At 44.2% G+C, this 23,212-nt stretch overlaps 1 protein-coding gene across 13 annotated transcripts in view; it reads right to left on the minus strand.

Moving 5' to 3' along the window:
- Nucleotides 1-2,868: 2,868 nt before the first annotated feature.
- The window catches only part of STAU2 (staufen double-stranded RNA binding protein 2), a 346,153-nt gene continuing 325,809 nt past the window's right edge, over nt 2,869-23,212 (minus strand). For 11 of the 13 annotated variants that reach the window (XM_023184094.2, XM_023184104.2, XM_023184107.2 and 8 more), the window contains 2 exons: nt 5,116-5,204; nt 2,869-3,967 (listed from right to left, as the gene is read on the minus strand). In XM_023184094.2, the coding sequence (XP_023039862.1) occupies nt 3,874-3,967; nt 5,116-5,204 (183 nt within the window). In that variant the 3' untranslated portion in view covers nt 2,869-3,873. The remainder of the gene's footprint in view (nt 3,968-5,115; nt 5,205-23,212) is intronic. The other 2 variants (XM_023184105.2, XM_023184103.3) reach the window with 2 other exon arrangements.

Below are 23,212 nucleotides of genomic sequence, written 5' to 3' on the forward strand. Positions count from 1 at the left end.
AAAGAGCTTTAAACCTGATATATGTATATGTGGGGAGGGGGGGTCCATGGATATTTGGACTGTGGGTGGCAGTGAGAGATTACCACTTGAGTATAATTTCCACGAAAGCAGAACTGGCTTATTTGATAGTGTCACCAGAATAAATAGCATGGTGCCCAAAGCATGGTAGAGTGAATGAGGGAATGAATGTGACTGACCCAAAGAGCCAAGGAGGTGAACAATGACTACAGCACAATGACTCTGAGTACAGAAGGCTCAGTTATCCAGGCTCATCTCCTTATCTGTCTGTCTTTCCCAGTTGCTAGCGTGGCTTCCTTACAGTGAAGTTGTTTGTTTATTTTCTGAATTTCCAGCACACATCAGAGTGTGCTGGGGATACAGTCAAGGAAGCTCTTACTTCTGTTAAGAGGTTGGGACATAAGAAGAAAGCTTCCTCAACATGGTAACTTTTAAACAAGTCTTGGCAAGGTGAGATGGAACTTGGGTAGTGTCTGCCAGAAATAGACTGTTGGGTTTGATCAGGTCTAAGGCAGTCTCTGTTTTGACCCAGTTATTACAAAGTCCCTCCTCACGAAGCTATGCACATGTGACTGTGGAAACTGGAATGTATCTGGGATTAGAATGAAATCTGTCAGCTGATGGACGGAATATAAATACAGAAATGGGAATATGGGAGAAGGATGGTTCCATGGGTCCAAAGTCCTCTGAAGTGAGAGCTTTTTGGACTTGCCATGTTCTTGATTTAAAAATGTCATGGTTCCTCTTGGATTGCAAATATAATATCTGACCAACAGCAACACCATTGTCATGGGTGCCTGCCTCTGTGTCATGTAAAGAAACAGCGAGATTTAACATTTATTTCTTCAATGGGTGTTGAGTGATAAATAATCCATTCGTCCATTTATTCAATGTATGATTTCTACATTGATCTGGTGCCTATATCACAGTGGGTCAGGCTATGGGCAGCTCAAAGATAAATTCACACAGGATTATGCAATTAACATCTTGTCAGCTCTGTGTACAAAAGTGTTAGGTTCTCTATCATTCTTGGTCATAGTGGTAAGAGGTAGCCTTTGGAAATTAAAAGGTACAAAACAAACTTTAGGCAATTGCAGTGATAACCCACCTGCAGCAAGATTTAAGTACCAGTCAGTTGGTCTGGACCACGTTTCCAAAGTCACTAGGAGTCCTGAAAACCTCTGTATAATAAGGTAAGTTTTACATTAAGCTATTTTTATTTTATGGTACAGGAAATTGGTTGAAGCTGTCAAAAAGAATCACTATTAAGCATGTTTTCTGGGGAGAAGAATGCTAGGACAGCTTACCAGAGGGGTCACCCCGGGAAAGGGGAGGGATGTCTGTCACAGCCTGACGGGTGATGTCTCACCATTGATCTCTGGCAAGTTGTCCTGGAAAGGATGGTCAGAGTTCCAAAGTGCAATATTATATTTCCAATTAAAATGTAAAAATAAACCTTTTTCATAAAACACATTGGCCTCAGCTCTGGAAAGCGACTACAAAGCCCATTGCTTTGATTGAGAAAAGCTGAAAGCAGACACTGTAATTGATAAACGAGATAAGTCAATCTGTGTCCTTTAGAGAATAATGAGTTCCATTTTTCATCAAAAATATCTCCTTGTGCTGAAGAAACATACTTTCAATAAATCTACTTAATGGTTTCCCCTCTAATGATATATAACATTGCTCTTTGGAACCGAGCGTTGCAGCGGGTCCCTGCCAGCAACTGCAGGCCACCCATCATCTGCATTGGTAATTCAACCCAAAGAAAACCCAGGCTGTTCCCAGGAAGTGCTGCTGTGCAAGAGAAAATACCCGAAGGCCTTCCTGGGCTCTGAGAGCAGGTAGAGAGGATGGGATTTTGAATAAATAAGCTATTACTAAGCTTGAGCTCCTATGCAAATTTCCATTCCCTCGCCCCCACCACCATGGCTGTATTCACGGATATATTGGCTCTAAGGATGACTTATCTAAGGATAAGCTGTGTCAGACAGCTCAAGAGTTAAGTCCTTTAGGTACTTGGGTCGTGAGAACTGATTAGCTGTGTTTGTTCCCGGAGCTCATCGCTCTCCTACAGACCTGACAGCCTTGGTGTAGCTCGATGTGGGCTGCCGGAGGGAGCCTATGCTTATTGCATTGGCTAAACTGAAGATCCACTTCAATGATCCTGCCTGAAGCAGTCCCTTGCCCCATCTGAGGGTCTAAACCTCAGGTGGCAAAGGCCTAGCAGAAGGAAAGGCCTATGCCCTTCAAAGGGAATGATTTAGGGCCCTCTGAGCCCTGGTGTCAGGCAGCAGGACTGTGTTTCCATCCAGTTTACCTTTGTGAGCTCCAACTTTACGAATGTGCTGCTTTTTTCGCAAGGACTCAGGTTTATGTAACATAACCTATTTCCTCAAAGGGCACCCAGCCCTCCCAATACTGACGGACTTCCCCACATGGGAATCATTAAAAACAACCCTAGAGTTATTTCCTTATGTTGCTGTTTGTTTATTCTCCAGTCACGTGTGAGTCAGCCAGATCATGATTTGTGGTGGTTTTGCTTGTGAAATCTTACATAATTATATTCCTATTGTCATGTTGAGTCGAGCAGTTAGACCATATAGTGTTTTCTCATTGCACAACGTTTGCAAATCAATAAGGAGAAAGCCTGAACAATGCGATGACGTTGGCCAGGAACCGGCCCGAGTCACCCAGGAGGCGGCTCTGCAGTTTCGCAGGTACAGCCTATCCGTTCTCTAATCCCACTGCTGGGCAGGGTGACTAGGCCGGGTGGTGGCCTTTCGGATGGGTTTCACCGAGGTGATATTGAAAAGATGAGCGTGAGAGAACGAAAGAACAACAGCAGCGTTTCACACAGAAACCAACCACATTTTTACTGCATTTGCTCCACGCTGGATTCCAACATGCTGGCCCGGAGCGTGGCTGGCTGGAAGCAACTCCAACAGGTTTTTCCCTTCCCCGCCATGTACATTATTTATTTTTGATCCTACTCACTGTCCCAAGTCCAGAGGCAGTTACAAAAAACACTCTTGATGCAAACCGTGAGTGGCTACAACACATGGATGGGGGTGGGCGCGATTCCCACAACAGGGAGTGGAATCCGGGAAAATGATATATAGGGGCAAGACGCCCCCTTACTTGCTAAGAGTATATGGAGCTCAAAACCCACAATTGCTTTGTTTTGTTTCTCAGTTCCTGGAGTATGTTGAAACTACTTGCTCCTAACATTAGTTCGTATTTTTCATCAAATATCTGACCTGATTTAAAACATGTTTGTTTGCATACATCTTTTTTGTAGTGCACCTTATAGTTATTCCTACTGATATAGGATGAAGATTATAAATATCTGCATAAAAAGAGAAACCATGTGACTCTATATGAAGACAACCATCACATTCCACAGCACATCATTGGTTCATTTTTGAATTGTCAAGCATTATTTAAAATGAGAGAGAGAGAGAATATAACTGAACACAAGCACCACGACAAAACAATCATAACAACAGAACCAAACCCAACTTCTCTATTATTAATCGTGTTAAAATTTTAGATTTGTTTCTAACACTTTTCTTTACTTGTTATTTTAAGCTCCAGTAGCAGGATCAGATTTCTGCTGCCTCTGGGCAAATGAGTTATGATCTGATCTCGAGTTCCAAGGGAAATGCTCAAAGTTTTATTTTTCCCCAGTTGAATAAACAGTACCATGTATATTATCTCTTGTGTTAGAATAGTGTTGTCTTCACATAAGACTCAAATAATGGTATTAGTCATTCATTTCCCTGAACACAGACACCCTCATGCGTGCTGACAGGTTTATAAGGATGCGGTGGCAGCCGCAGGTTCTGGGAGCTGCTAGACGGCTGAGTTTGATTTCTTGCAGTCCTGAGCGATGGAGCCCGGGGGTGCCTGGTTATTGTCCGCTTTCTCTCTCAGATGCTTGGCTTGTCTGAAAGATTAATACATTAACAAGAGCTGAAGGCCTGGGGTTGCACATCTTCAGACATGTTTATTAGCAGATGGCACAGAGGATTCAAAGGTCACCACAAAAGTGACATTTTAAAGTGAAACAACAATATTTATGTTCAGATAGTCTACTGATGAGATCATGTGGAAATGTTTTTGATTAAATTAACTTATAAATGGTTGCCGATCTATAGACAACTTAAAATGCCACGTCTGTTTACCAAATGTTTTCTTCTCACGCTCTCACCTTCTAGATATTAATGACCAAATGCTGTTTTTTCTTATTAATTTTTTTTTTGTAATGCTCATTTAACTGTAGGATCAGTGTATCTGGTTTTTACTTCCTCAGTTGACTATTTTTATTTTCTTTTAAACCTAAAAATGTTATCTCCTGCATGTGTTCTGAGATCCTACCTGCTATTATTACTGCTTGGAAAGAGTTTGAATTCTACTGTATAAATATAAACCTTTCTTTTTTTTTTTTTTTTCAGGATAAATTGAGTCTCTGGAGAGACCCCAAATTCAGTCTCTTTGATGAGACGTTCTGTTCACATCTCATTAAAACAAAGCTACGAGCTGGATTTCAGAAATAATTATGATAGCTGCATTTTTACCTTTGTAGCCCTTGGGAGTCACACTTTTGTGGCAACGTGTGCTGGTGTTTCATAGAAAACAATACGAAAAACCAAACACAGCCAAGGGGAGGGGCGCCTCCTCTCAACTTCTTTTTCTTTTCTCTCCGCTTTGCCCACAACTTAGCAGGAATGTGAGTGAAAACTTTTACCTCTGAAAATGGCTTAGCCAGACAATGCTCCACAGTATGAAGTGAAAAACAATCTTTTGTAAGTTTTACAAGTCTCTACAGTCAGGACAATACACAAATACTTCCAACAAAGGCAAAGAAATGCAAAATCAATGATCAATTAGTAGGTTAAAACTTTCACAGAAATATTACAGGAGATGTGTATGGCCATACATACTGGTTTTCATTTCTTTACATTTAATTATATTACTAATAATTGTGTAAGATGTAGATACTATTGTCTTGACTTTTTAAAACATTATTATCTATGCCTTATCTTTTGTACAGTTACAATTAAAACTGTGAGAATACTGATGTGATTTACTCACTTTTCAAGAGAACCTTTTTCAATATTCATTGCTCCGTCGATTGGATCCAGTCCTTGTTCAGAAAATTGTTTCAAGGCACTTAAGGCTGCCTAAAAACGAAAACAAACACAGAGAGCCATTCACTGACTTCAGTGTAATGAACAAGTAACTGTGAAAGAAAGCTGAGATAGAAAGACTCTCATTTTCATTAGTCTAAATAAATTTTTTTTGCATTGTTTAACAAAAGTACACTAGAAAGTCTGCATGATCAGGCAGCAGCGTATGTACATAACCGGAACTAGAAGGGCTTTCAGTCTCCTGCCTTATCCCTTCTCCACAGTTTTGCAAAATCGTGATGTTTTATCTGCAAACATGGAAACACCTCGTATAAGCTTAAAATACTTCCATGGTGACATTGCATAATTTCTCACGTTACTGAAACGACACATTCTCTTCCCTCGGGTGTGACATCCAAATTTTCCACCTTGAGTATTCTTTCCAAAGTGAGCATAAAGGTATTGTTTAAATTTATAGACATGTAGCCTCAATCAAGGTACAGAATGTCAGCAGAGGAATGGACAGCAGGTTCTCGTGCAGACCGAGGGGATGGATGGTACGATGGGATCCTGAGAGGATGAGGAAGGAGAGAAAGTTTGGGCTGGTCATGCCCTGGGGAGGCAGGCCTGCTGGGCAGAGCCTCCGAGGTGTTGATAGGCTCGGGTGCGTGGGAAGCCGCAGGGTGTGAACAGGCTGGTGGAGCCTTGCTGGATAGCTGGGAGGCACCAAAAATGCCATGCTGATAAGATCTACATAACTTGTTGACACTCTTGTGGATGTTCCAAACTGTTATTTCTTTGAGTAAGAATTTGGGTCTACCTCCCCTCCCCCAAGCCCGACACTGCTGAGCCAGATTGGAAGGGCTGTGTTGAGTCTGAGATGGGTGTGAGCAGGCAGGGCTGTTTTCATCCTGGGGCATCCCGCTGGGTCACACTTGGGGCATCTGTGTCTTCTCAGCTGCCTTTGAAAACAAGCTAGTTCTTGGCGGTGTCCCAAACTTTTATCTGCCAAGAGCTCCTTTAGGGTAGCTAAGTGTATGATTTCCTATAAATTTCTTTATTCAGAATATATTTTGGAGTTGTGATTTTTTTTTTTTTAGTTAATAGTCTTGTGAGGTTTACAGAAAACTTGGGCAGGTAGTACACAGAGTTCCCATATTCTTCCCTCCCCTAAATACAGTTTCCCCAATCATTAACATCTTGCAATGGTGTGGTACATTTGTTATAGCTGATGAACAAATATTGATAGCTTATCATTAACTGAAGTCCACGGTTTACATTAGGATTCACTCTGTGTGGTACATTCTATGGGTTTCAACAAATGTCTAATGGCATGTCTCCACCATTCGAGTATTATACAGAATAGTTCCACAGCCCTAAAAATCCTCTGTGCCCCACCTATTCACCTCCCCCCATCCCCTGGCAACCAGCAATCTTTTTACCATCGCTACAGTTTTGCCATATAGTAGTTGGGATCAGACAATATGTCACCTTTTCAGATTGGCTTTTTCACTTAGCAGTGTATATTTGAAGCTCCTCTACGTTTTTTTTTCTTTTGCGACTGAGTCTTGCTCTGTCACCCAGGCTGGAGTACAGTGGCACAATCTGGGCTCACTGCAACCTCTGCCTACTGGGTTCAAGCGATTCTACTGCCTCAGCCTCCTGAGTAGCTGGGATTACAGGCGTGTACCACCACGCCCAGCTAATTTTTGTATTTTTAGTAGAGATGGGGCTTCACCATGTTGGCCATGCCATGTTGGCCGTGTTGGTCTCGAATTCCTTACCTCAGGTGATCCACCCACCTCGGCCTCCCATAGTGCTGGGATACAGGTGTGAGCCACTGCGCCTGGCCCCTCTGTCTTTTTGTGGATGATATGGCTTTTCATAAATGAGCTTCATAGCTCCTTTCTTTTTACTGCTGAATAATGTCCCATCGCATGGACGTACCACAGTTTGTTTGCCCATTCACTTATTGAAGGGCATCTTGATTGTTTCCAGTTTTTGGCAATTATGAATAAAACTGCTATAAACATCCATGTGTGGGATTTATTGTGTAATATTCATAATACTTTTTTCTTTCTTCTCTCTTGTTTTTCTATTGTTGCTTTTTAATCACAACTCCTATATCCAAGCAAAAGTTGGCATGTGTCCTTTCTTTTTCTTTAGATTGCTCCTTCCTTTCGAATCTTTAAACCGGGCTTCCTAGATCAGAGGTGCTCATGTGAGTGCCCACACAGATCTGCAGCCGTGGCCTGGGCATCCCAAAGCAGGGAGGATGTGGTGCTCAAGTCTCAGTAATCATCATAATCTCTTTGGACCTGGAGCACTACAGGGAGAAGGTCAGTGATGCCACTCCATAGCTCCTGATCCTGGCCCATGCTCATGCTGGACAACAGCCAGGTGGGTTGTGGTGGGAGGTAGGCGTTAACTTCAGTGGGGTAGGAGCCGTGTGGCCATCTCCCTGGGTGCTGTTATAGGTAGAACTGTGCTCTTCCCCCAAATTCATATGTTGAAGTCCTAACCCCTAATATCTCAGAATGTGGCCTTATTTAAAAATAAGGTTAGTACAGAGGTAATTCGTTAAGATGAGGTCATACTGGAGTAGGGTAGGTCCCTGATCCAATATAACTGGTATCCTTATAAAAAAAGAAAACTGGAACACAGACCTACACAGGGAGAATGCCACGTGAAGATGATGGCAGGGGCTGGAGTGATGCCGCAGCAGCCAAGGAACACCAAAGATTGCCAGCAAAGCACCCGAAGTGAGGAGAGGGGCCAGGAACAGATTCTCCCTCACAGCCTTCAGAAGGAACCAGCCCTGCCAGCACCTTGCTCTTGAACTGCTAGTCCCCAGAACTGTGAGACAACACACTTCTGTTGATGAAGCCACTCAAGTTGTAGTACTTTACTACAGCAGCTCCAGCAAACTATACAGGAACCTCATAGTTTCTCTTTAAGGATAGCAAAATCTTTCTCTCTCTCTCTCTCTCCCTCCCTCTCTCTCATTTCCCTGTATTATTTTTTGTTATAAAAATAGTTTTTTGTTACAGAAAAGTCAGAATATATAGACAAGCTAAAAGAATGTATAAAATATCCACAATCCTGCTCACCATTCACAATTTGGCGCATGTCTTTCCATATCACTTGCTTTTTTTTTTTCCCTTTATTTTTTGAGATGGAGTCTCACTCTATCACCCAGGCTGGAGTGCAGTGGTGTGATCTTGACTCGCTGCAACCTCCACCTCCTGGGTTCAAGCAATTCTTGTACCTCAGCCTCCCGAGTACCTGGGATTACAGGCACGAGCCACCATGCCCAGCTAATGTTTGTGCTTTTAGTAGAGACAGGGTTGCAGGCTGGTCTTGAACTCCTGGCCTCAAGTAACCCACCTGCCTCAGCCTCCCAAAGTATTGGGATTACAGGCATGAGCCTCTGCCTCCAGCCTCCATATCACTTTCTATCCTCTCCCCATGTAGATCAAGTTATGATCTACAAACTTTAGTCTGGATCATATCTTAACACTGTAGGTAACCTGCTTTTTTTTTTTCACTGATAAATAATAATTGTACATATTCATGGGGTATGTAACAGTGTTACAATACACATAATGCATAATGATCAGATCAAGGTAATTAGTACATCCATCATCTCAAACATTTATCATTCCTTTTTGTTGAGTTCATACAATATTCTCCTTCTAGCTGTTTGAAACTATATAACATATTATTGTTAATTATAGTCATTCTACAGTGGTATAGAGCACTAGAACTTATTCCTCATATCTAGCTATAATTTTGTATCCTTTAATAAATTTTTTCCTATCCCTCTCTTTCCCCTACCCTTCCTAGCCTCTAATATCCTCTGCTCTACTTTTTACTTCTATAAGATAAACTTTTTTAGCTTCCACAAATGAGCAAGAACAAGTGGTGTTTAACTTTCTGTGCCCTGCCCATTTCACTTAATGTTTGCCCAGTTCCATCCACATGGCCATAAATGACAGGATTTCATTCTTTTTTATGGCTGAGTAGTATTCCATTGTGTACATATCTCATGGCTTTTTGTCCACTCATCTGTTGTGTGCTCTTTTCATTGAATGTGTGCAGTTTTCTGTATCAACAGAAACATTTTGGTAGCATCGTTTCTCATGACTGCACAGTATCCTGTCGACTTTATATGCCCTTGTAGGTTTAGCCAGTCCTACTGTTGGACATTTAGACCAGTTCAAATTTTTAAACTGTGACCAACACTGCACCAAACTTCCTATTAGTTCAATCTTTGTGTATCATCTCAATACTTTCCTTATGATAAATTCCTAAAATTGCATTTCTGAGCCAAAGATGATGCCCATTTTTAAAGATTTTATATTATTTTTTTAGACGGAGTTTCACTCTTGTTGCCCAGGCTGGAGTGCAATGGTGTGATCTTGGCCCACTGCAATCTCCACCTCCTGGGTTCAAGCGATTCTCCTGCCTCAGCCCCCTGAGTAGCTGGTATTACAGGCGTGCACCGCCATGCCAGGTTACTTTTGTGTTTTTAGTAGAGACAGGGTTTCTCCATGTTGGTCAGGCTGGTCTCAAACTCCTGACCTGAGGTGATCTGCCTGCCTCAGCCTCCCAAAGTGCTGGGATTACAGGTGTGAGCCACTGCGCCCAGCCTTAAAGATGTTAGTATGAGCGCTCCATCCACCCTTGGAGAGGTTGTGCCGGCAGCAGCAGTGGGAGGAGGGTGTTACTCTAGGTGCTTCTGGAACTACCTCTCAGAACCATTTTGTGGGTCAGAGAAGCAAACCAGTTTTGTCATCTTTTGACCCCACCTTATTTTAATGTGTTCATCCTGGTTGTTGACCTTCTTCACTAGAGTTGGCTTTGTCTGAAGTTTTGCTGTTTTCAAAAATTAAACTCACCCTCAAAAGACTGAGGTTTGGACAGTTTTCCTCACCCTCCCTACAAGGAATTCACAGAGGAATTTTACTCTCATGGAGCTTTGATTCAGTGACTCTGAGGTCCTTTTAAGTCCTGAAGTGCTGAGGCGGCTATGCTGAGGGCAGTGCACGTGCCCACAGGCTGTGTCCATCAACCGGGGCCTTGGAGTTCTTTGTATATTCAACAATTTGAACAAATGACCAGCTATTTTTTCTTCTGATTCATTAAAATGTGAATTATTGGCATAAATTCTGAAATTTATGAATTTTTTCCAAAGTGGACAATTACATTTGAAATTTTATTATTTTTTTGTAACATAATGATAAATTATTTAACATTTTCTGTGATGAGAACATTTGAAATATACTCTCAGAGCGATATCAAAATGTACAGTACTCAACTATTAGCTATATTCACCACATTGTGCAGATGTCCAAAAACATCAAACTTAATCCTTTTTATCTGAGACTTTGTACCCTTTGACTACCATCTTCCCATCCCACCTCCCCGCAGCCTCTGTACCCACCACTGTGCTCTCTGCTTCTGTGAGTTCAATTGTTTTATATCCCACATATAAGTGAGAACATGTGGTATTTGTCTATGTTTGGCATATTTCACTTAGCATAATGTTCTCCAGTTCTATCCATGTTGTTGCAGATGACATAATTTCTTCCTTTTTAAAAGCTGACTAGTATTCCGTTGTGTCTATCTACCACATTTTCTTTATCCATTCATCCTTTAATGGACATTTAGGTTGATTCCACATCTTTGCTATTGTGAATATTGTTGCAATAAATATGAGGGTGCAGGTATCTCTTGACATACAGATTTCAAACTTTTTAGGTAAATATCCAGATGTAGCAGTGCTGGGTCCCAAAAGCACTATCACAGAGGGCTACTGAGAGCCAGGAAATGGAACTTTGCAATGCGATACTGCTGAATGGGGTTCCTCAGAGCTCTGGGGCTTCTCAGTCCTGTTTTATTCCTAGCAAGGGCAAAACAACAACTAAAAACAATTTTAAAAAAATCTTTCAAGACATCGTTTTTAGGCTACTTGTAGCCTGTTTTCACTAGGTACATTGGGAATACTTGGTTCTTAGTGTGGCCTGAATACCAGAACCAAATGACCTGCTTCGCCCAGTCCACGACCCACGGCACCTGATCTCTTCCATCTGAAGAGAGCTGCATATTTGAGACAAAGGCCAGGTCTCGGGGAGCAGCTTCGGTGTTTTAGCTCTTGCAAAATCTCCTGGATGATTTTATCAACATGCCAGGCAGGTCCCCCGTGTGCTGTCAAAACGATCGTCATCCCTCCAAGAATGTCCTAGAGTCTGGAATGGCGGCGTGCTCTCTCACCTGATGCCACGAACGGATTTTCAGAATTCTTGCGTGGCTGCTCTCCTCCACAGGTATGCTTAAAGGCTTCCAAGGGGCAGTGCCTTGTCTACCTGATCAGATAACTCAACCCACATCTCACTGATAACCGTGAATACAATAGCTTATAAGTATGAGAGGGATTTCTTTTCAATTTATAAGAGGCAGTGGTGACCGATTTATCTTAACCTACGTAAACAGTAATAGCTACCATTTGATGAACATCACCCCACTATTGTCATGGGTCTGGCCCTTTACCTGCCATGACCTGAGTTATTATCACAGCCCTCGTGAGATAGTTCCTACCCATAAGGAAACAGAGGCTCAGAGGATTCAGTAACCTACTTAAGGTCACACAGCTAGTAAGTGGCAGAGCAGAGATTTGAAACCAACCTATACTCTTGCTCAGGTCTCTTTTTTTTTGAGACAGAGTCTCACTCTGTTGCTCAGGCTGGAGTACAGTGGTGCAGTCATGGCTTGCTGCAGCCTACACCTCCCAAGCTCAAGCGATTCTCCCACTTCAGCCTCTCAAGTAGCTGGGACTACAGGCAGGCACCACCATACGTGGCTAAATTTTTTTTGTATTTTTAGTAGAGACAAAGTCCTGCTATGTCACCAGGCTGGTCTCAAACTCCCAAGCTCAAGCAATCTTCCCACTTTGGCCTTTCAAAGTGCTGGGATCACAGGCGTGGCTCATGTCTCTTTATCTCCACCAAATTTAAAACCACTCACATTCAACATACCCGATTTCAGCAGAGCTTCTTTCAGTATTAATATTTCAAAATCACTCATTACCTCTTCCATACTCATTCGATTGTTTCTCACAAATAATTACTTGAGGTAAGCTCATAAAGTTATCTCCATTTTCTAGAAAAGGGGTGGACTGTTTTGCGGGGAGCACACAGTTTGCTGTCGGCAGTCCGCTCCCAGCCCTGGGTTGACTTCCGAAGCTTCACTTAGCACTTCTGTAGCACTTGCAATTTTGGCTAAAACTAAATGACTAGAGTAATTATTTTGTCACTTGGGTTTTGTTACCCAATGGCCACAGACAAGACTACTGGATTCTCCATTTCTTTACATTCTGAGTGTCTTGTTCCCCACTCCATTTCTCTGAAAATTCTTTTTCGTTTCTTCCTTTCCTGTGGCTTCTGGCAGGAGGGAGAAGCCCCAGGGTTTTGCTGAGCTTGTGGCATGTAGGTTGCTGCAGTGAGAAGGGCCACTGGTATTGCAAAGGTGAAGCGAACAAAAATCAAGGGTGAAGGGTTTAACTGTGATGTACAGACAGCAACAAGCTCAGTATGTTCAGGAAAACAGAGTGCGCAGGCCTGCCGACCAGGTACCCCTCTCACAGGTATGGACAGAACCCTCAGAGCGGCTGCCTCCCTGCTCAACATGAGCTCAAGGAATCACGGCTCTCCTCCCACACTTCATCACCCCTTATTTTCCCAGAAACAACACTTTACAGATTAAAGAATGCTATGGAAAGAGATGAGTTTGCTTCTCTTTCCACAGGAAAACATCCACAATAGGATCATGCCAATACCTGTAAGAGCCACACTACCTTTAGCAAGACCCAAGTATATACTGAAGTCGGCAAGCAGAATGAACTTTTGCTATCAGATCGATGATTTCAAAGAACATACAATGCAGTGGCTTTGTGAACAAACACTAAAATTTAACAGTCCACAAAAATGTTTTACTGCATACCTCCAAACCGAAGATGGGAAAATCAACAATATCCTCATGCTAAAACTACTCTAATAGAATAAATTGTTAACTTGCTAGAGGCCAGTTGCTTTAAAAATTCAAAACATTATAAATATGCTACATAATATTAAAAGACACTTTGGAGTGAGCAAAAAATCAAATAACTTTCTTTTGGAAAACATACTTGAAGCTTGATTAAGAAGCAGGCTCTGAACTTTATGTTTACTGAGAGGGTAAATTGATAATGAGGTGTTTAAATCCTACCATCTGCAGTTCACTTTCAGCATGGACAATCTGCTGTGTAATAAGTGTAAACTAATATTGGGGAGTTGTGGGAAGGAGGCAAATCTGGGTTCCTTAATGAGGAACATCCTGAGTGATGCTCAAATCCAAGCTGTGTAACTTCCCACACGCCACGGATTAGAGAATTTCAAAGATACACTAACATAAGTATCCAGAACGCTCCATAAGTCTTTGGCCATAAACAAACGGACAACTAAATGATTTCATTTCCAAGGTCAGAAGATGTTTTCCTAGCAAATCAAAACAAACACATTTAGCATCTACTTGTATGTTACCACAGCCTACTAACTGGAATCTTAAATTCAGCTTTATGACAATTAATATGTTCTGGGATTTAAAAAAAAGAAATAAAAGGCACATCTAAAGCAATAAATTTAGCTTCGTTTGAAGAAGAAAAATTAAAGAAGCATTTTAGAGAAGTGGATGACATTTACTTTCCTTATTCCTGTCTTTTCAGGTCAACACATTCATTTGCGTGTGACTGTGTGTGCGTGTCTGTGTGTGTGTGTGTGTGTGTGTCTGTCCCTTAGAGGAAAGCATCTGCATAGATACAAGAAATATTTTTGTCCCCCAAAGATTTTACAACTGTTTTGTGAGTAAAGCCCCACAGGTTTTAGAACAGATGTCGCTACCATTTCATGTATCACTTGTTTTGTACGTAGTTACAGCAATGCCAGAAACTTGATGCCAATAAGATACTTTTCATTGCCTATTTGTTGGCATGGGTTTGCGCGTGCATGTGTGCGTGTGCGTGCGTGTGTACTCACAGAATGGAGGTGAGTCCAGTCATTTCTGTAATTTCTAACTTTCCTCTTGTCAATTAGCAATTTGCAAATAGTGTTGAAACCAGCCCTGCTTCCTTCTTCAGGATTAGTTTGTAATGACAATGTAGCAGCATTTGGCCATTCTCTGAGAGATAAAGGTAGTCTTCATTAGCAAAATATGGACTTATCCCCTTGTGACACGTAGTTCTTTGTGGAGTCTCTGAGCATTCATGCCCAATGGATCTTTTTATTTTCTCTGTTTCCATTTCAGTCTTTCCCCACCAAGGTCATATTCTGGTTCCCAGAAATAGACAAGTAGTTCCCATTAAAGTCGATGGTAACCAAACATGTCTAAATGTGGCCTTCATTTCTGAAGTGTTCAAAGTTGGGTTTGTTTTGCCTTTTCTCCCGGAAAAGCTTGTTCATGTTGAACTCCTGGGAGCTGATCTAACTGCTAGATTCACCTCAGAATGCACACACTAGTCATATATGCAGTTCATTAAATCCATGTCCTTTCACAAGGAAACGAGAGGTTTCAAATGTAAATGTCTTCACCTGCAGTTGAGTATTTTCCTAACTTCTCATCCCAACAATCTCTGATACTGAATCTTACATTAAAATATCAAAATAACTGAAAAATCAAAAGGTTCAATAAGCTTGAAAGTTTATTGCCCAAAGTATGTGATATTAATGTTTCTAAGTTATCTTTTTCTTTCTTTGAAAGATCTGTAATTAAATACCATGTCTCTTTTTATATGAAATAAGAGAAACCAAAAAGAGATTTGTATATTTCTAAACTTAACACGTTACGATAGGCTCTTCAGTCTACTACATTTCAGATGAATCAATGATATGACTCTTTTAAATTAAAAAAGGATTATATTGAGCTTGAATTAACCCAGTTGCTGCCCTGTTTTCTAATAATTTCATTATAGCCTGCACTTTTTATTCATGCTTCCACAATCCTATCAGATCAGGTGATGTCCATAAAATTGGTACTTTCTAAAATGGCTTACCCTCGGAGCAAAGGAGTGTCTGCCTGCTAAGGTGATGGTTACTCGTAAAAAAAATAGAGGAGTAGGTGGTCGGAGAGACACACAGATTTTAGACAGTTGCCTAAGATGAAGAACAGGTATTTTAACTCTAGAATTTGGGGAATTCATTTAAAATTGAGCACTTAAATCACAGACCTAGCCACCACCTTTACGTCTGCAGTCAGGCTCTTAGAAGGGTGATGGCGTAGCTGCTAGCCTTGACAACAATGCAGAGTGGAAGTGACAGCAGGAGTAACTGCACGGAATGTGTTCTGTGCTTAGAACAAACGTTGAGTGCATTGTCCTCGCTACTAGACCTTCCTCTAACCAGGCTGTTTTCCTCATATTATTCCTTTTCAAATTTCTGGGTGTTGTCCTTTATTTAATTGTTTTTCTTTTTTTTTGGGTGGGGGACGGAGTCTTGCTCTGTTGCCAGGCTGGAGTGCAGTGGTGCAATCTCGGCTCACTGGAACCTCCGCCTCCTGGGTTCAAGCGATTCTTCTGCCTCAGCCTTCTGAGTAGCTGGGACTACAGGCGTGCACCACTATGACCAGCTAAGTTTTTGTATTTTCAGTAGAGACGGGGTTTCACCATGTTGGCCAGAATGGTCTCGATCTCCTGACCTTGTGATCTGTCCACCTCGGCCTCCCAAAGTGCTGGGATTAAAGGCGTAAGCCACCGTGCCCGGCCTTTTTTTTTTTTTTTTTTAACAGAATCTGGCTTTGTTGCCCAGGCTGGAGTGCAGTGGCATGATACCAGCTCACTGCAATCTACGCTTCCTGGGTTCAAGTGATTTTTGTGCCTCAGCCTCCCAAGTAGCTGGGATTACAGGTGTGCATCATTATGCCTGGGTAATTTTTGTGTTTTTAGTAGAGATATGGTTTCACCATGTTGGCCAGGCTGGTCTCGAACTCCTGGGCTCAAGCGATCCATCTGCCCCAGCTGCCCAAAGTGTTGGGATTACAGGTGTGAGCCACTATGCCTGGCTTATTATTTTTTATTCTCTCTTGAGTCCCCTTTGTCACAGGGCTTACTGAAACAGAGCTATGGGCACACCACCTGCTGCTGAGGCACGTGTCCACAAGGCAGGCTCACTCTGTGTGGCGAGCAGAATCGTAGCCCCCAAGATGCCCATGTCCTAATCCTCAGAGCCTGTGAAAACGTTACTTCCCATGGCAAAAGGGACTCTGCGCATGAGATGAAGGTACGAATGTTGACGTGGAAAGGTTAGCCTTGGGTTCTCCTGGGGTCTTCTGCAATGACACAAGTGCTTAAAATCAGAGAACATTTCCTGACTGTGGTCAGAGACAAAGATGTGGCCAGGGATGAAGGGTCCAAGAAAGGCAATGTTGCTGGTTTTAAAGATGGAGGAAGGGGGCTTTCAGCTTCTGGAGGCTACTCACATTCCTTGACTCAACACAAAGAATGTCAGTGGCCTCTAGAAGCTGAAAAAGGGAAGGAGGTGGATTCTCCTGCAGAATCTCCAAAAAGGCACTGCTGACTCCTGATTTTAGCCCAGTGAAACGCCTGTCTGACTTCTGGCCTACAGAACTCCAAGATCACATATTTGTGTTGTTTTAATCCACTAGGTCTGTGGCAATTTGTTAAGGCAGCAAGAGAAAACGAATACACTCTCCCTGTCACCTGAACAAGGAAGGGAGAGGGCTTCCCACGTGGACTCTGTTAGACCTGAATTAAAACTCCAGCTTTACTGCAGACCAGCTGTGTGTCCTTATGCAAGTCATTTTATCTCTCTGAGCCTCTTATTCATCATGTGTAAGCTGAAGACTACATGAACGCACCGGATTATTTGAGAGGTGAATGCCTTGACCATAGTGGTGTTTAATAAATGAGGGCTTTCGTTACACATCTTTCTTGAGTCCAACATCCAGTCATGAAATTCTTTACACTCCCTTTCTCACTCCATGTTAATTTAAGTTCAATTTCGTTTGTATTTTTCCTCATTCCTTCAGCCCATTGCTGTCTCACTGGTCTTCCTAAGAGAACCCTATCATGAAGCCACTCTCTCAATCAAAAGCCATTAATAACTCCCACCCCTGGAATCACCTTCCATATCTTTGGCCCAGCATTCAAGGCCCCCATTGGCTGGCCCCATTCTACCTCGCAACCTCATTGAGTGCCAGTCCATTTCCCAGAGTATGAACCCCAACCCAGGAGACCAGTCCCTAGCCTCAGGAACACCTGGCAGATGTCAGCGTTATCCACAAGCTCCCTGGCCAGCTGGTGTGGAGATGCCCCCCCGGACCTTCTGCCCTGCTGAGGTTGGTCTGCCCACCGTCTCCACACCTTTGCCCCTGCAGTCTCTTCTGCTTCTCCAGGTGGACGTCCCTAATTTCCCGCCTGTCTCCCTCTGGGTTCCTAACAGTGCTTGCCATTTGCCTCTCTAAACTGTGAGTCGCCTTTGATGTGTTTGCGTCTTGTCTCCCAGGTAGCTGGGAAATCCTTGGCTGGTGGGGCCCCTTCCCTCTTTGAAATCTCCACAGTGTGTCTACAGAACATCCTCAAAAACTATTCCTCAGCTGATGACCCATCCACTTCTATCTGAAGTTCCCCCAGGAAGACAGGTGCTTGCAGACAGGGGCCTTACTCTGTTCTCTCTGTTCTCAGAGCCAGCATCTTGCCCTGGTTGGCGTTCCTCTCGGCAGATAGTGCTCCATTTTCTCACGGCCTCTAACACACCCCTCCACCCCACCCTTGGGCTCTGCGGCCAAAATGCAAGGGGATAAAAAGTCCCAGGAAGCAGGACTGGGTTGTATCTATTTTTCTGAGAGAATGTTCCTGCCCCAGAATTTACCTCCAAGGAATATGGAAAATAGTTACTGTCTTTCTGAGATGTCAGTCATTTGAGATCTCAATCATCCATCATCTTTGAGGTCTGAAACAAGTGTTTTGCCCTCTTCAGGCCAGTCTGCGGTCTGCAAAGGAGATGCCTGGGTAACCTTATCTGGGAGGACTCCACAATTGGGGTTTTGCCTAAGACCGTGGTGGTGGCACATCCTGAACCAGAGGGACCCGAGCGGAGCACCTCTCGCCCGAGAGGAGCCTGGCTCTGCAGGGCAATCATGGCTGAGTTCTGCCTCCACCCCTCACCCCTCACCGCTGGGAAGGTCCCTTTGAGATGTCTTGGTTCTTTGATATTCAACTCCAACAAAAATGTGAAGCATTCCTGCTGAACATGGGCACAGACAGCTCTACTTAGGAATTTCATTTTGGTTTGAGTAAGCAATTGATAAATCCTTACATTACGGTTATTTCATCACTTTTGCCGCACTTAGCGTATTCCTGGATTGCATGTGGGAGGGCTGGGGAGAGGGGGTGATGGTCAAACAAGATAACCTTTGAAGTTCTGTTTAATTCTGAATATTGGTTTTATTGAAATAGAGGCCCCAGCATAAAAGATGGTAAAGGCAGGTTCTCTCAGTGGGTGAGGGATGCAGTGAGCCTGATGTTTTCCCTGGGACATATGGTAGCCATCCTAGTGGTGGGATGACAGCAAAGACGGAGCCAGAACAGACCTTAGCTCTGTTCCACATGTGTCTCCTTAACCTCTTACAACTGATTTTACACATATATTTATCTATTTATATTTTTCAACTTTTAAAAATAAAAGTTCTAAATCTTTGCAAAAGTATAAAGGATAATAATACACTGAAGCTCCCTCATCCATCACCCAGATGAATTATCAGTATTTTGCCAATCTTTTATTTATTTATTTATTTATTTATTTATTTATTTATTTATTTATTTATTTTGAGACAGAGTCTCACTCTGTCACCCAGGCTGGAGTGCAGTGGCGCAATCTCGGCTCACTGCAACCTCCACCTCCTGGGTTCAAGCGATTCTCCTGCTTCTGCCTCCCGAGTAGCTGGGATTACAGGCATGCACCACCACACCCAGCTGATTTTTGTATTTTCAGTAGAGACAGGTTTTCACCATGTTGGCCGGGCTGGTCTCAAACTCCTGACCTCAGGTGGTCCACCCACCTTGGCCTCCCAAAGTGCTGGGATTACAGGTGTGAGCCACCGTGCCCGGCCTATTTTGCCAATCTTGTTTCAGGTGTCTCACTCCATGTTTTTCCTGTAATATTCCAAATCAAATATCAGGTAAAGATACGTGCCATTAACACACTTAATAATATTAATTCTAAATCCTTTATATCATCTAAATACCTATGTGAACATTTCCTTGATAGTCTCGACAACGTCCTTTAAAGTCAGTTTTTGAATCTACATCCTGACAGTTCACACACTGTATTTGATTGATCGTTTAAGATCCAGGAGTCCTGTGGTGTGCAGGATAATGGCCCCCAAAGATGCCCATGTCCTAATCAATGTCACCTGTGATATGTTACTTTATCTGGCAAGGGGACTTTGCAGATAGCATCAGGTTAAGGACTTGGAGATGGGACAAGTAGCCAGGATTACCCAGGTGGGCACAATCTAATCACACAAGTGCTTAAAATTAAAGAACCTTTCCCAGCTCAAGGCAGAGAGAGAGACATGATGATCGGAGAAGGGTGTGAGGGATGGGTCATTACTGGCTCTGAACATGGAGGAAGGGGCCATGAATCCAGGAATGCGGTGGCCACTAGAAGCTGGAAAGGCAAGGAGATGGCTTCTCCCCTAGAGCCTCCAGAAAGGAACTCAGCCCTGGGGACACCTCAGTAGCTCCAGTGAGCCCATGGGAGACTTCTGACCTCCAGAACTGCAAGATCACACATTGGTGTTAGTTTAAACCACCACATTTGTGGCAATTTGTCACCACAGCCATGGAAAAATGAATATACATCTTTTAAAGGGGGACTGAAAGTCACACTGAGGTGTAAGGTTGGTGTTGGGCCCAGGGAAAGGTGAGGGTCTGGCTGAGATGCCTGGGGAGGGGAGGCTGGGCCTGAGAAGAGAGGCCTAGGTGCCAGGGGGCCCTTAGTTGCCTCTGCCCACTCCCGACAGGCCAGTCAGGCAAGAAGAGAAGAGCTTGCTCTCCTGCCGCGGCGGCCTCTTCACAGCAGGATCGGGCCGCCTCCCACCTACAGCCTTCCGCAGCCTCCCCTGCCCTTGGAAGGCGATCACACCTCTTCCGAGGGACCCCGCACCATGACCCCTTCACTCCTCTGCTCTGTGCTGGGCTCTTCTGTCTCTCTGCTGGGATAAGCTCCTTCCTGCCTCAGGGATTCCCGCTGGCTGGTCCCTCCAGCCATCTCTTCTCCACGGGCTGCTCGTCAGCTCCAGGTCTCAGCTCTGGGGAGGCCTCCCCTGACCGCTCTGTCTGGAGTGTGCCCCCCAACAAATCACAGGACTGTGCTTATTTCCCTCATAGCACTGGTCTCAGTCTGTCATTACTTCCCTGAAGGACGGGCCTGGCCTGTCTGACTCACCACTGGGGTATGGCCACGCATTCAACAAATACTCATGGAGAACCAGGCAGCACGCTGGGCACCAACAGTCACCGCCTTTCCATGGCGTGCGTCCCAGCAGGGAGACAGGCAGGACAGCAATGGCAGTGGAACCAGACGACTGTGAGGAAAGGACATACAGCAATGACACCAAGAGGTGGTGCTCAAGTCGCCCTGAAGGAAATGGAGGTGTCCCAGAGAGGCAGCATTTGGGGTGAGCCACAGGGAGCTGGGGCACGAAGCCATTCAGATTGGCTGCAGCCACCGGGCCGAGTGGGAATCGAGGGCGCGGTGAGTGTCCCCGGCAGTTTCAAAGCTGTGGTGTAGTAAAGGGCGGTGCCTTATTCTGGGGAAGGCTGGGCCAAACCCAAGGAGTGGAAGCTGCAGGCAAAGGGATTCAGGCTCCAAACAGGAAGGAACCTTGTGTCCAGCGAGGGCAGCTAGATGTTAAGACTGGGTGACGCCGACTGCCTTGGGCCAAATGTCAGATGGGAGGCGGTAGCTGTGTAGGCCTCTCATCTTTCAGGCTTCCTGATACTCAGAGTTAGTCCCGCTCAGGGAGACAAAGCCACACAGGTCAACAGCACCAGCAAACTTGCAACGTGAGAAGGGCTATTGGAGAGGGGGCGTTTAGAACTACCTAATGTGCGGGAGCTTGGTTTGCTGGTAAAAGCTGTCTTCCTTCCCACTGTAAGGAGGACACATTTGGACCTGAGCTTCACCACTGGTCATGTGAGAAAGCCTCTATACCTGGTTCCTCAACGTCTCTGTTTAGAAGATTGCATGAGCAAAAGCATCCTACCATGGGGATTAACTGATGGATGTGTCTGGACTTCCTGGGGGTTCTCCATGGACAGTATTGTGCTGGTAAATATTTAACAACTGACTCTTGGTGGGGGGAAAATCCCTAAGTGTAGCATCTGTTGACACCTCCACCCTGGCTGATGCGCAGCTGGGAAGGCGTGTGCACAGCTGGCACCGTGAGCTGGCAGGAGCTGCTCCAGCACCCCCATTGCATGCAAAAGTCAAGCACCATCTCCAGCTCCCTGAATCTTGTATGGAGGCAGGACAGCAAGCTGGTTAAGAGGCTGAGATTTGACCAGGCGTGGTGGCTCCGCCTGTAATCTCAGCACTTTGGGAGGCTGAGGCGGGCAGATCACTTGAGGTGAGGAGTTCGAGACCAGCCTGGCCAACATGGTGAAACCCTGTCCCTACTGAAAAATACAAAAATTAGCCTCACATGGCGGTGAATGCCTGTAATCCCAGCTACTCAAGAGCTTAAGGCAGGAGAATTGCTTGAACCCGGGAGGCGGAGGCTGCAGTGACAGGGGTGGGAAAGAGGCTGAGATTGGCAGCTGAACAAACCTGGGCTCAATGAGCAGCTCCAACTCTTACCAGTCATATGACCTTGAGCAAGTACAAATCTCAATTAGTAAATAGGAAAGCATCTTCTGCTGATGAAGCATTCATTCTAAGGACTTGCCATCTCCTAACTCACTTAATCTTCACAGTAACCACAAGTTGGTTTGACTCTCATTCGCAGTTAAAGACGAGGAGACGGAGACGTAGAGGAAGTCATTTGTACAAGGCCACATGACTTGCTCCTGATAGATCTGGAATTTGGACTCAGGCAGCCTGGTTCTGGAGCTGAATTCTGAACTACCTGTATCATCCCACCTCAGTCCAGTGACAGAATGTGTCACCTGAGTGCTCAAGATACAGCACCAGCCTGGCCAAGTCCAGGAGCCTCTTAAGAGCGAAGCTCAGGGTGCAGGACCTGAAAGGGTGTTAATCAGCCGCTTCCATTTTTTTCTTAATATGGGAAGACTAGGTTTTGCTTGGCTTCTGGAAACCGCTGTCATCTTACTTTTCCTCCTACTTCAGCTCTTAGTCTCCTCTGCAGCTGGCTTTTCCTTCTTCCTGACTTTTCAAGCCCATCCTTGGACCTCTTATCTTCTCCATCAAAATTTTCTCCCTAGATGATTTCACTGAGGCCAATGGCTTAAAGCCCTTATAAATACTGACGGCTCTAAATCCATATCTTTAGCCTGACCTCCTGCCCTAGAATTCACATGTTGAACTGCCTAGTGGATTTCTCCACTTAGATGTCTAATAAGCATTTCAAACCTGCCCGAAATGAAACTTGATTACCACCCCCAAACCACTCTTCCCTGAGGAAATGGTGTCCCTGTTCCACCAGTTGCTCAGGCAAAAACCCTAGCAATCAGCCTCACTTGCTTCCATTTTCTCTCATCTCCCACATCAAACTCATTAGCAAGTTCTGTTGGTTCTTCTTTGAAATGTACTTGGAGCCTACTTCTCACCACCTGCTCTGCTGTGGTTCCAGCCCAAGCCACTGTCAGTCTCTCCCAGAGACACAAGCTGTACCTTCCCAACTTGCACCCCTGTGTCCATCCCTGCTCACTCAAAGCAACCCTTTGCAAACATCCAGAGTGATTTTTTTGAAATGTAAGTAAGAACCAGCCACTACCCTATTCAGATCCTCCAGGGGCTTCTCATTTCTCTTAGAACAAAACCCAGACTCCT

This window comes from Piliocolobus tephrosceles, chromosome 7 (assembly GCF_002776525.5).
Source record: "Piliocolobus tephrosceles isolate RC106 chromosome 7, ASM277652v3, whole genome shotgun sequence".
NCBI classification, from domain to species: Eukaryota; Metazoa; Chordata; class Mammalia; order Primates; family Cercopithecidae; genus Piliocolobus; species Piliocolobus tephrosceles.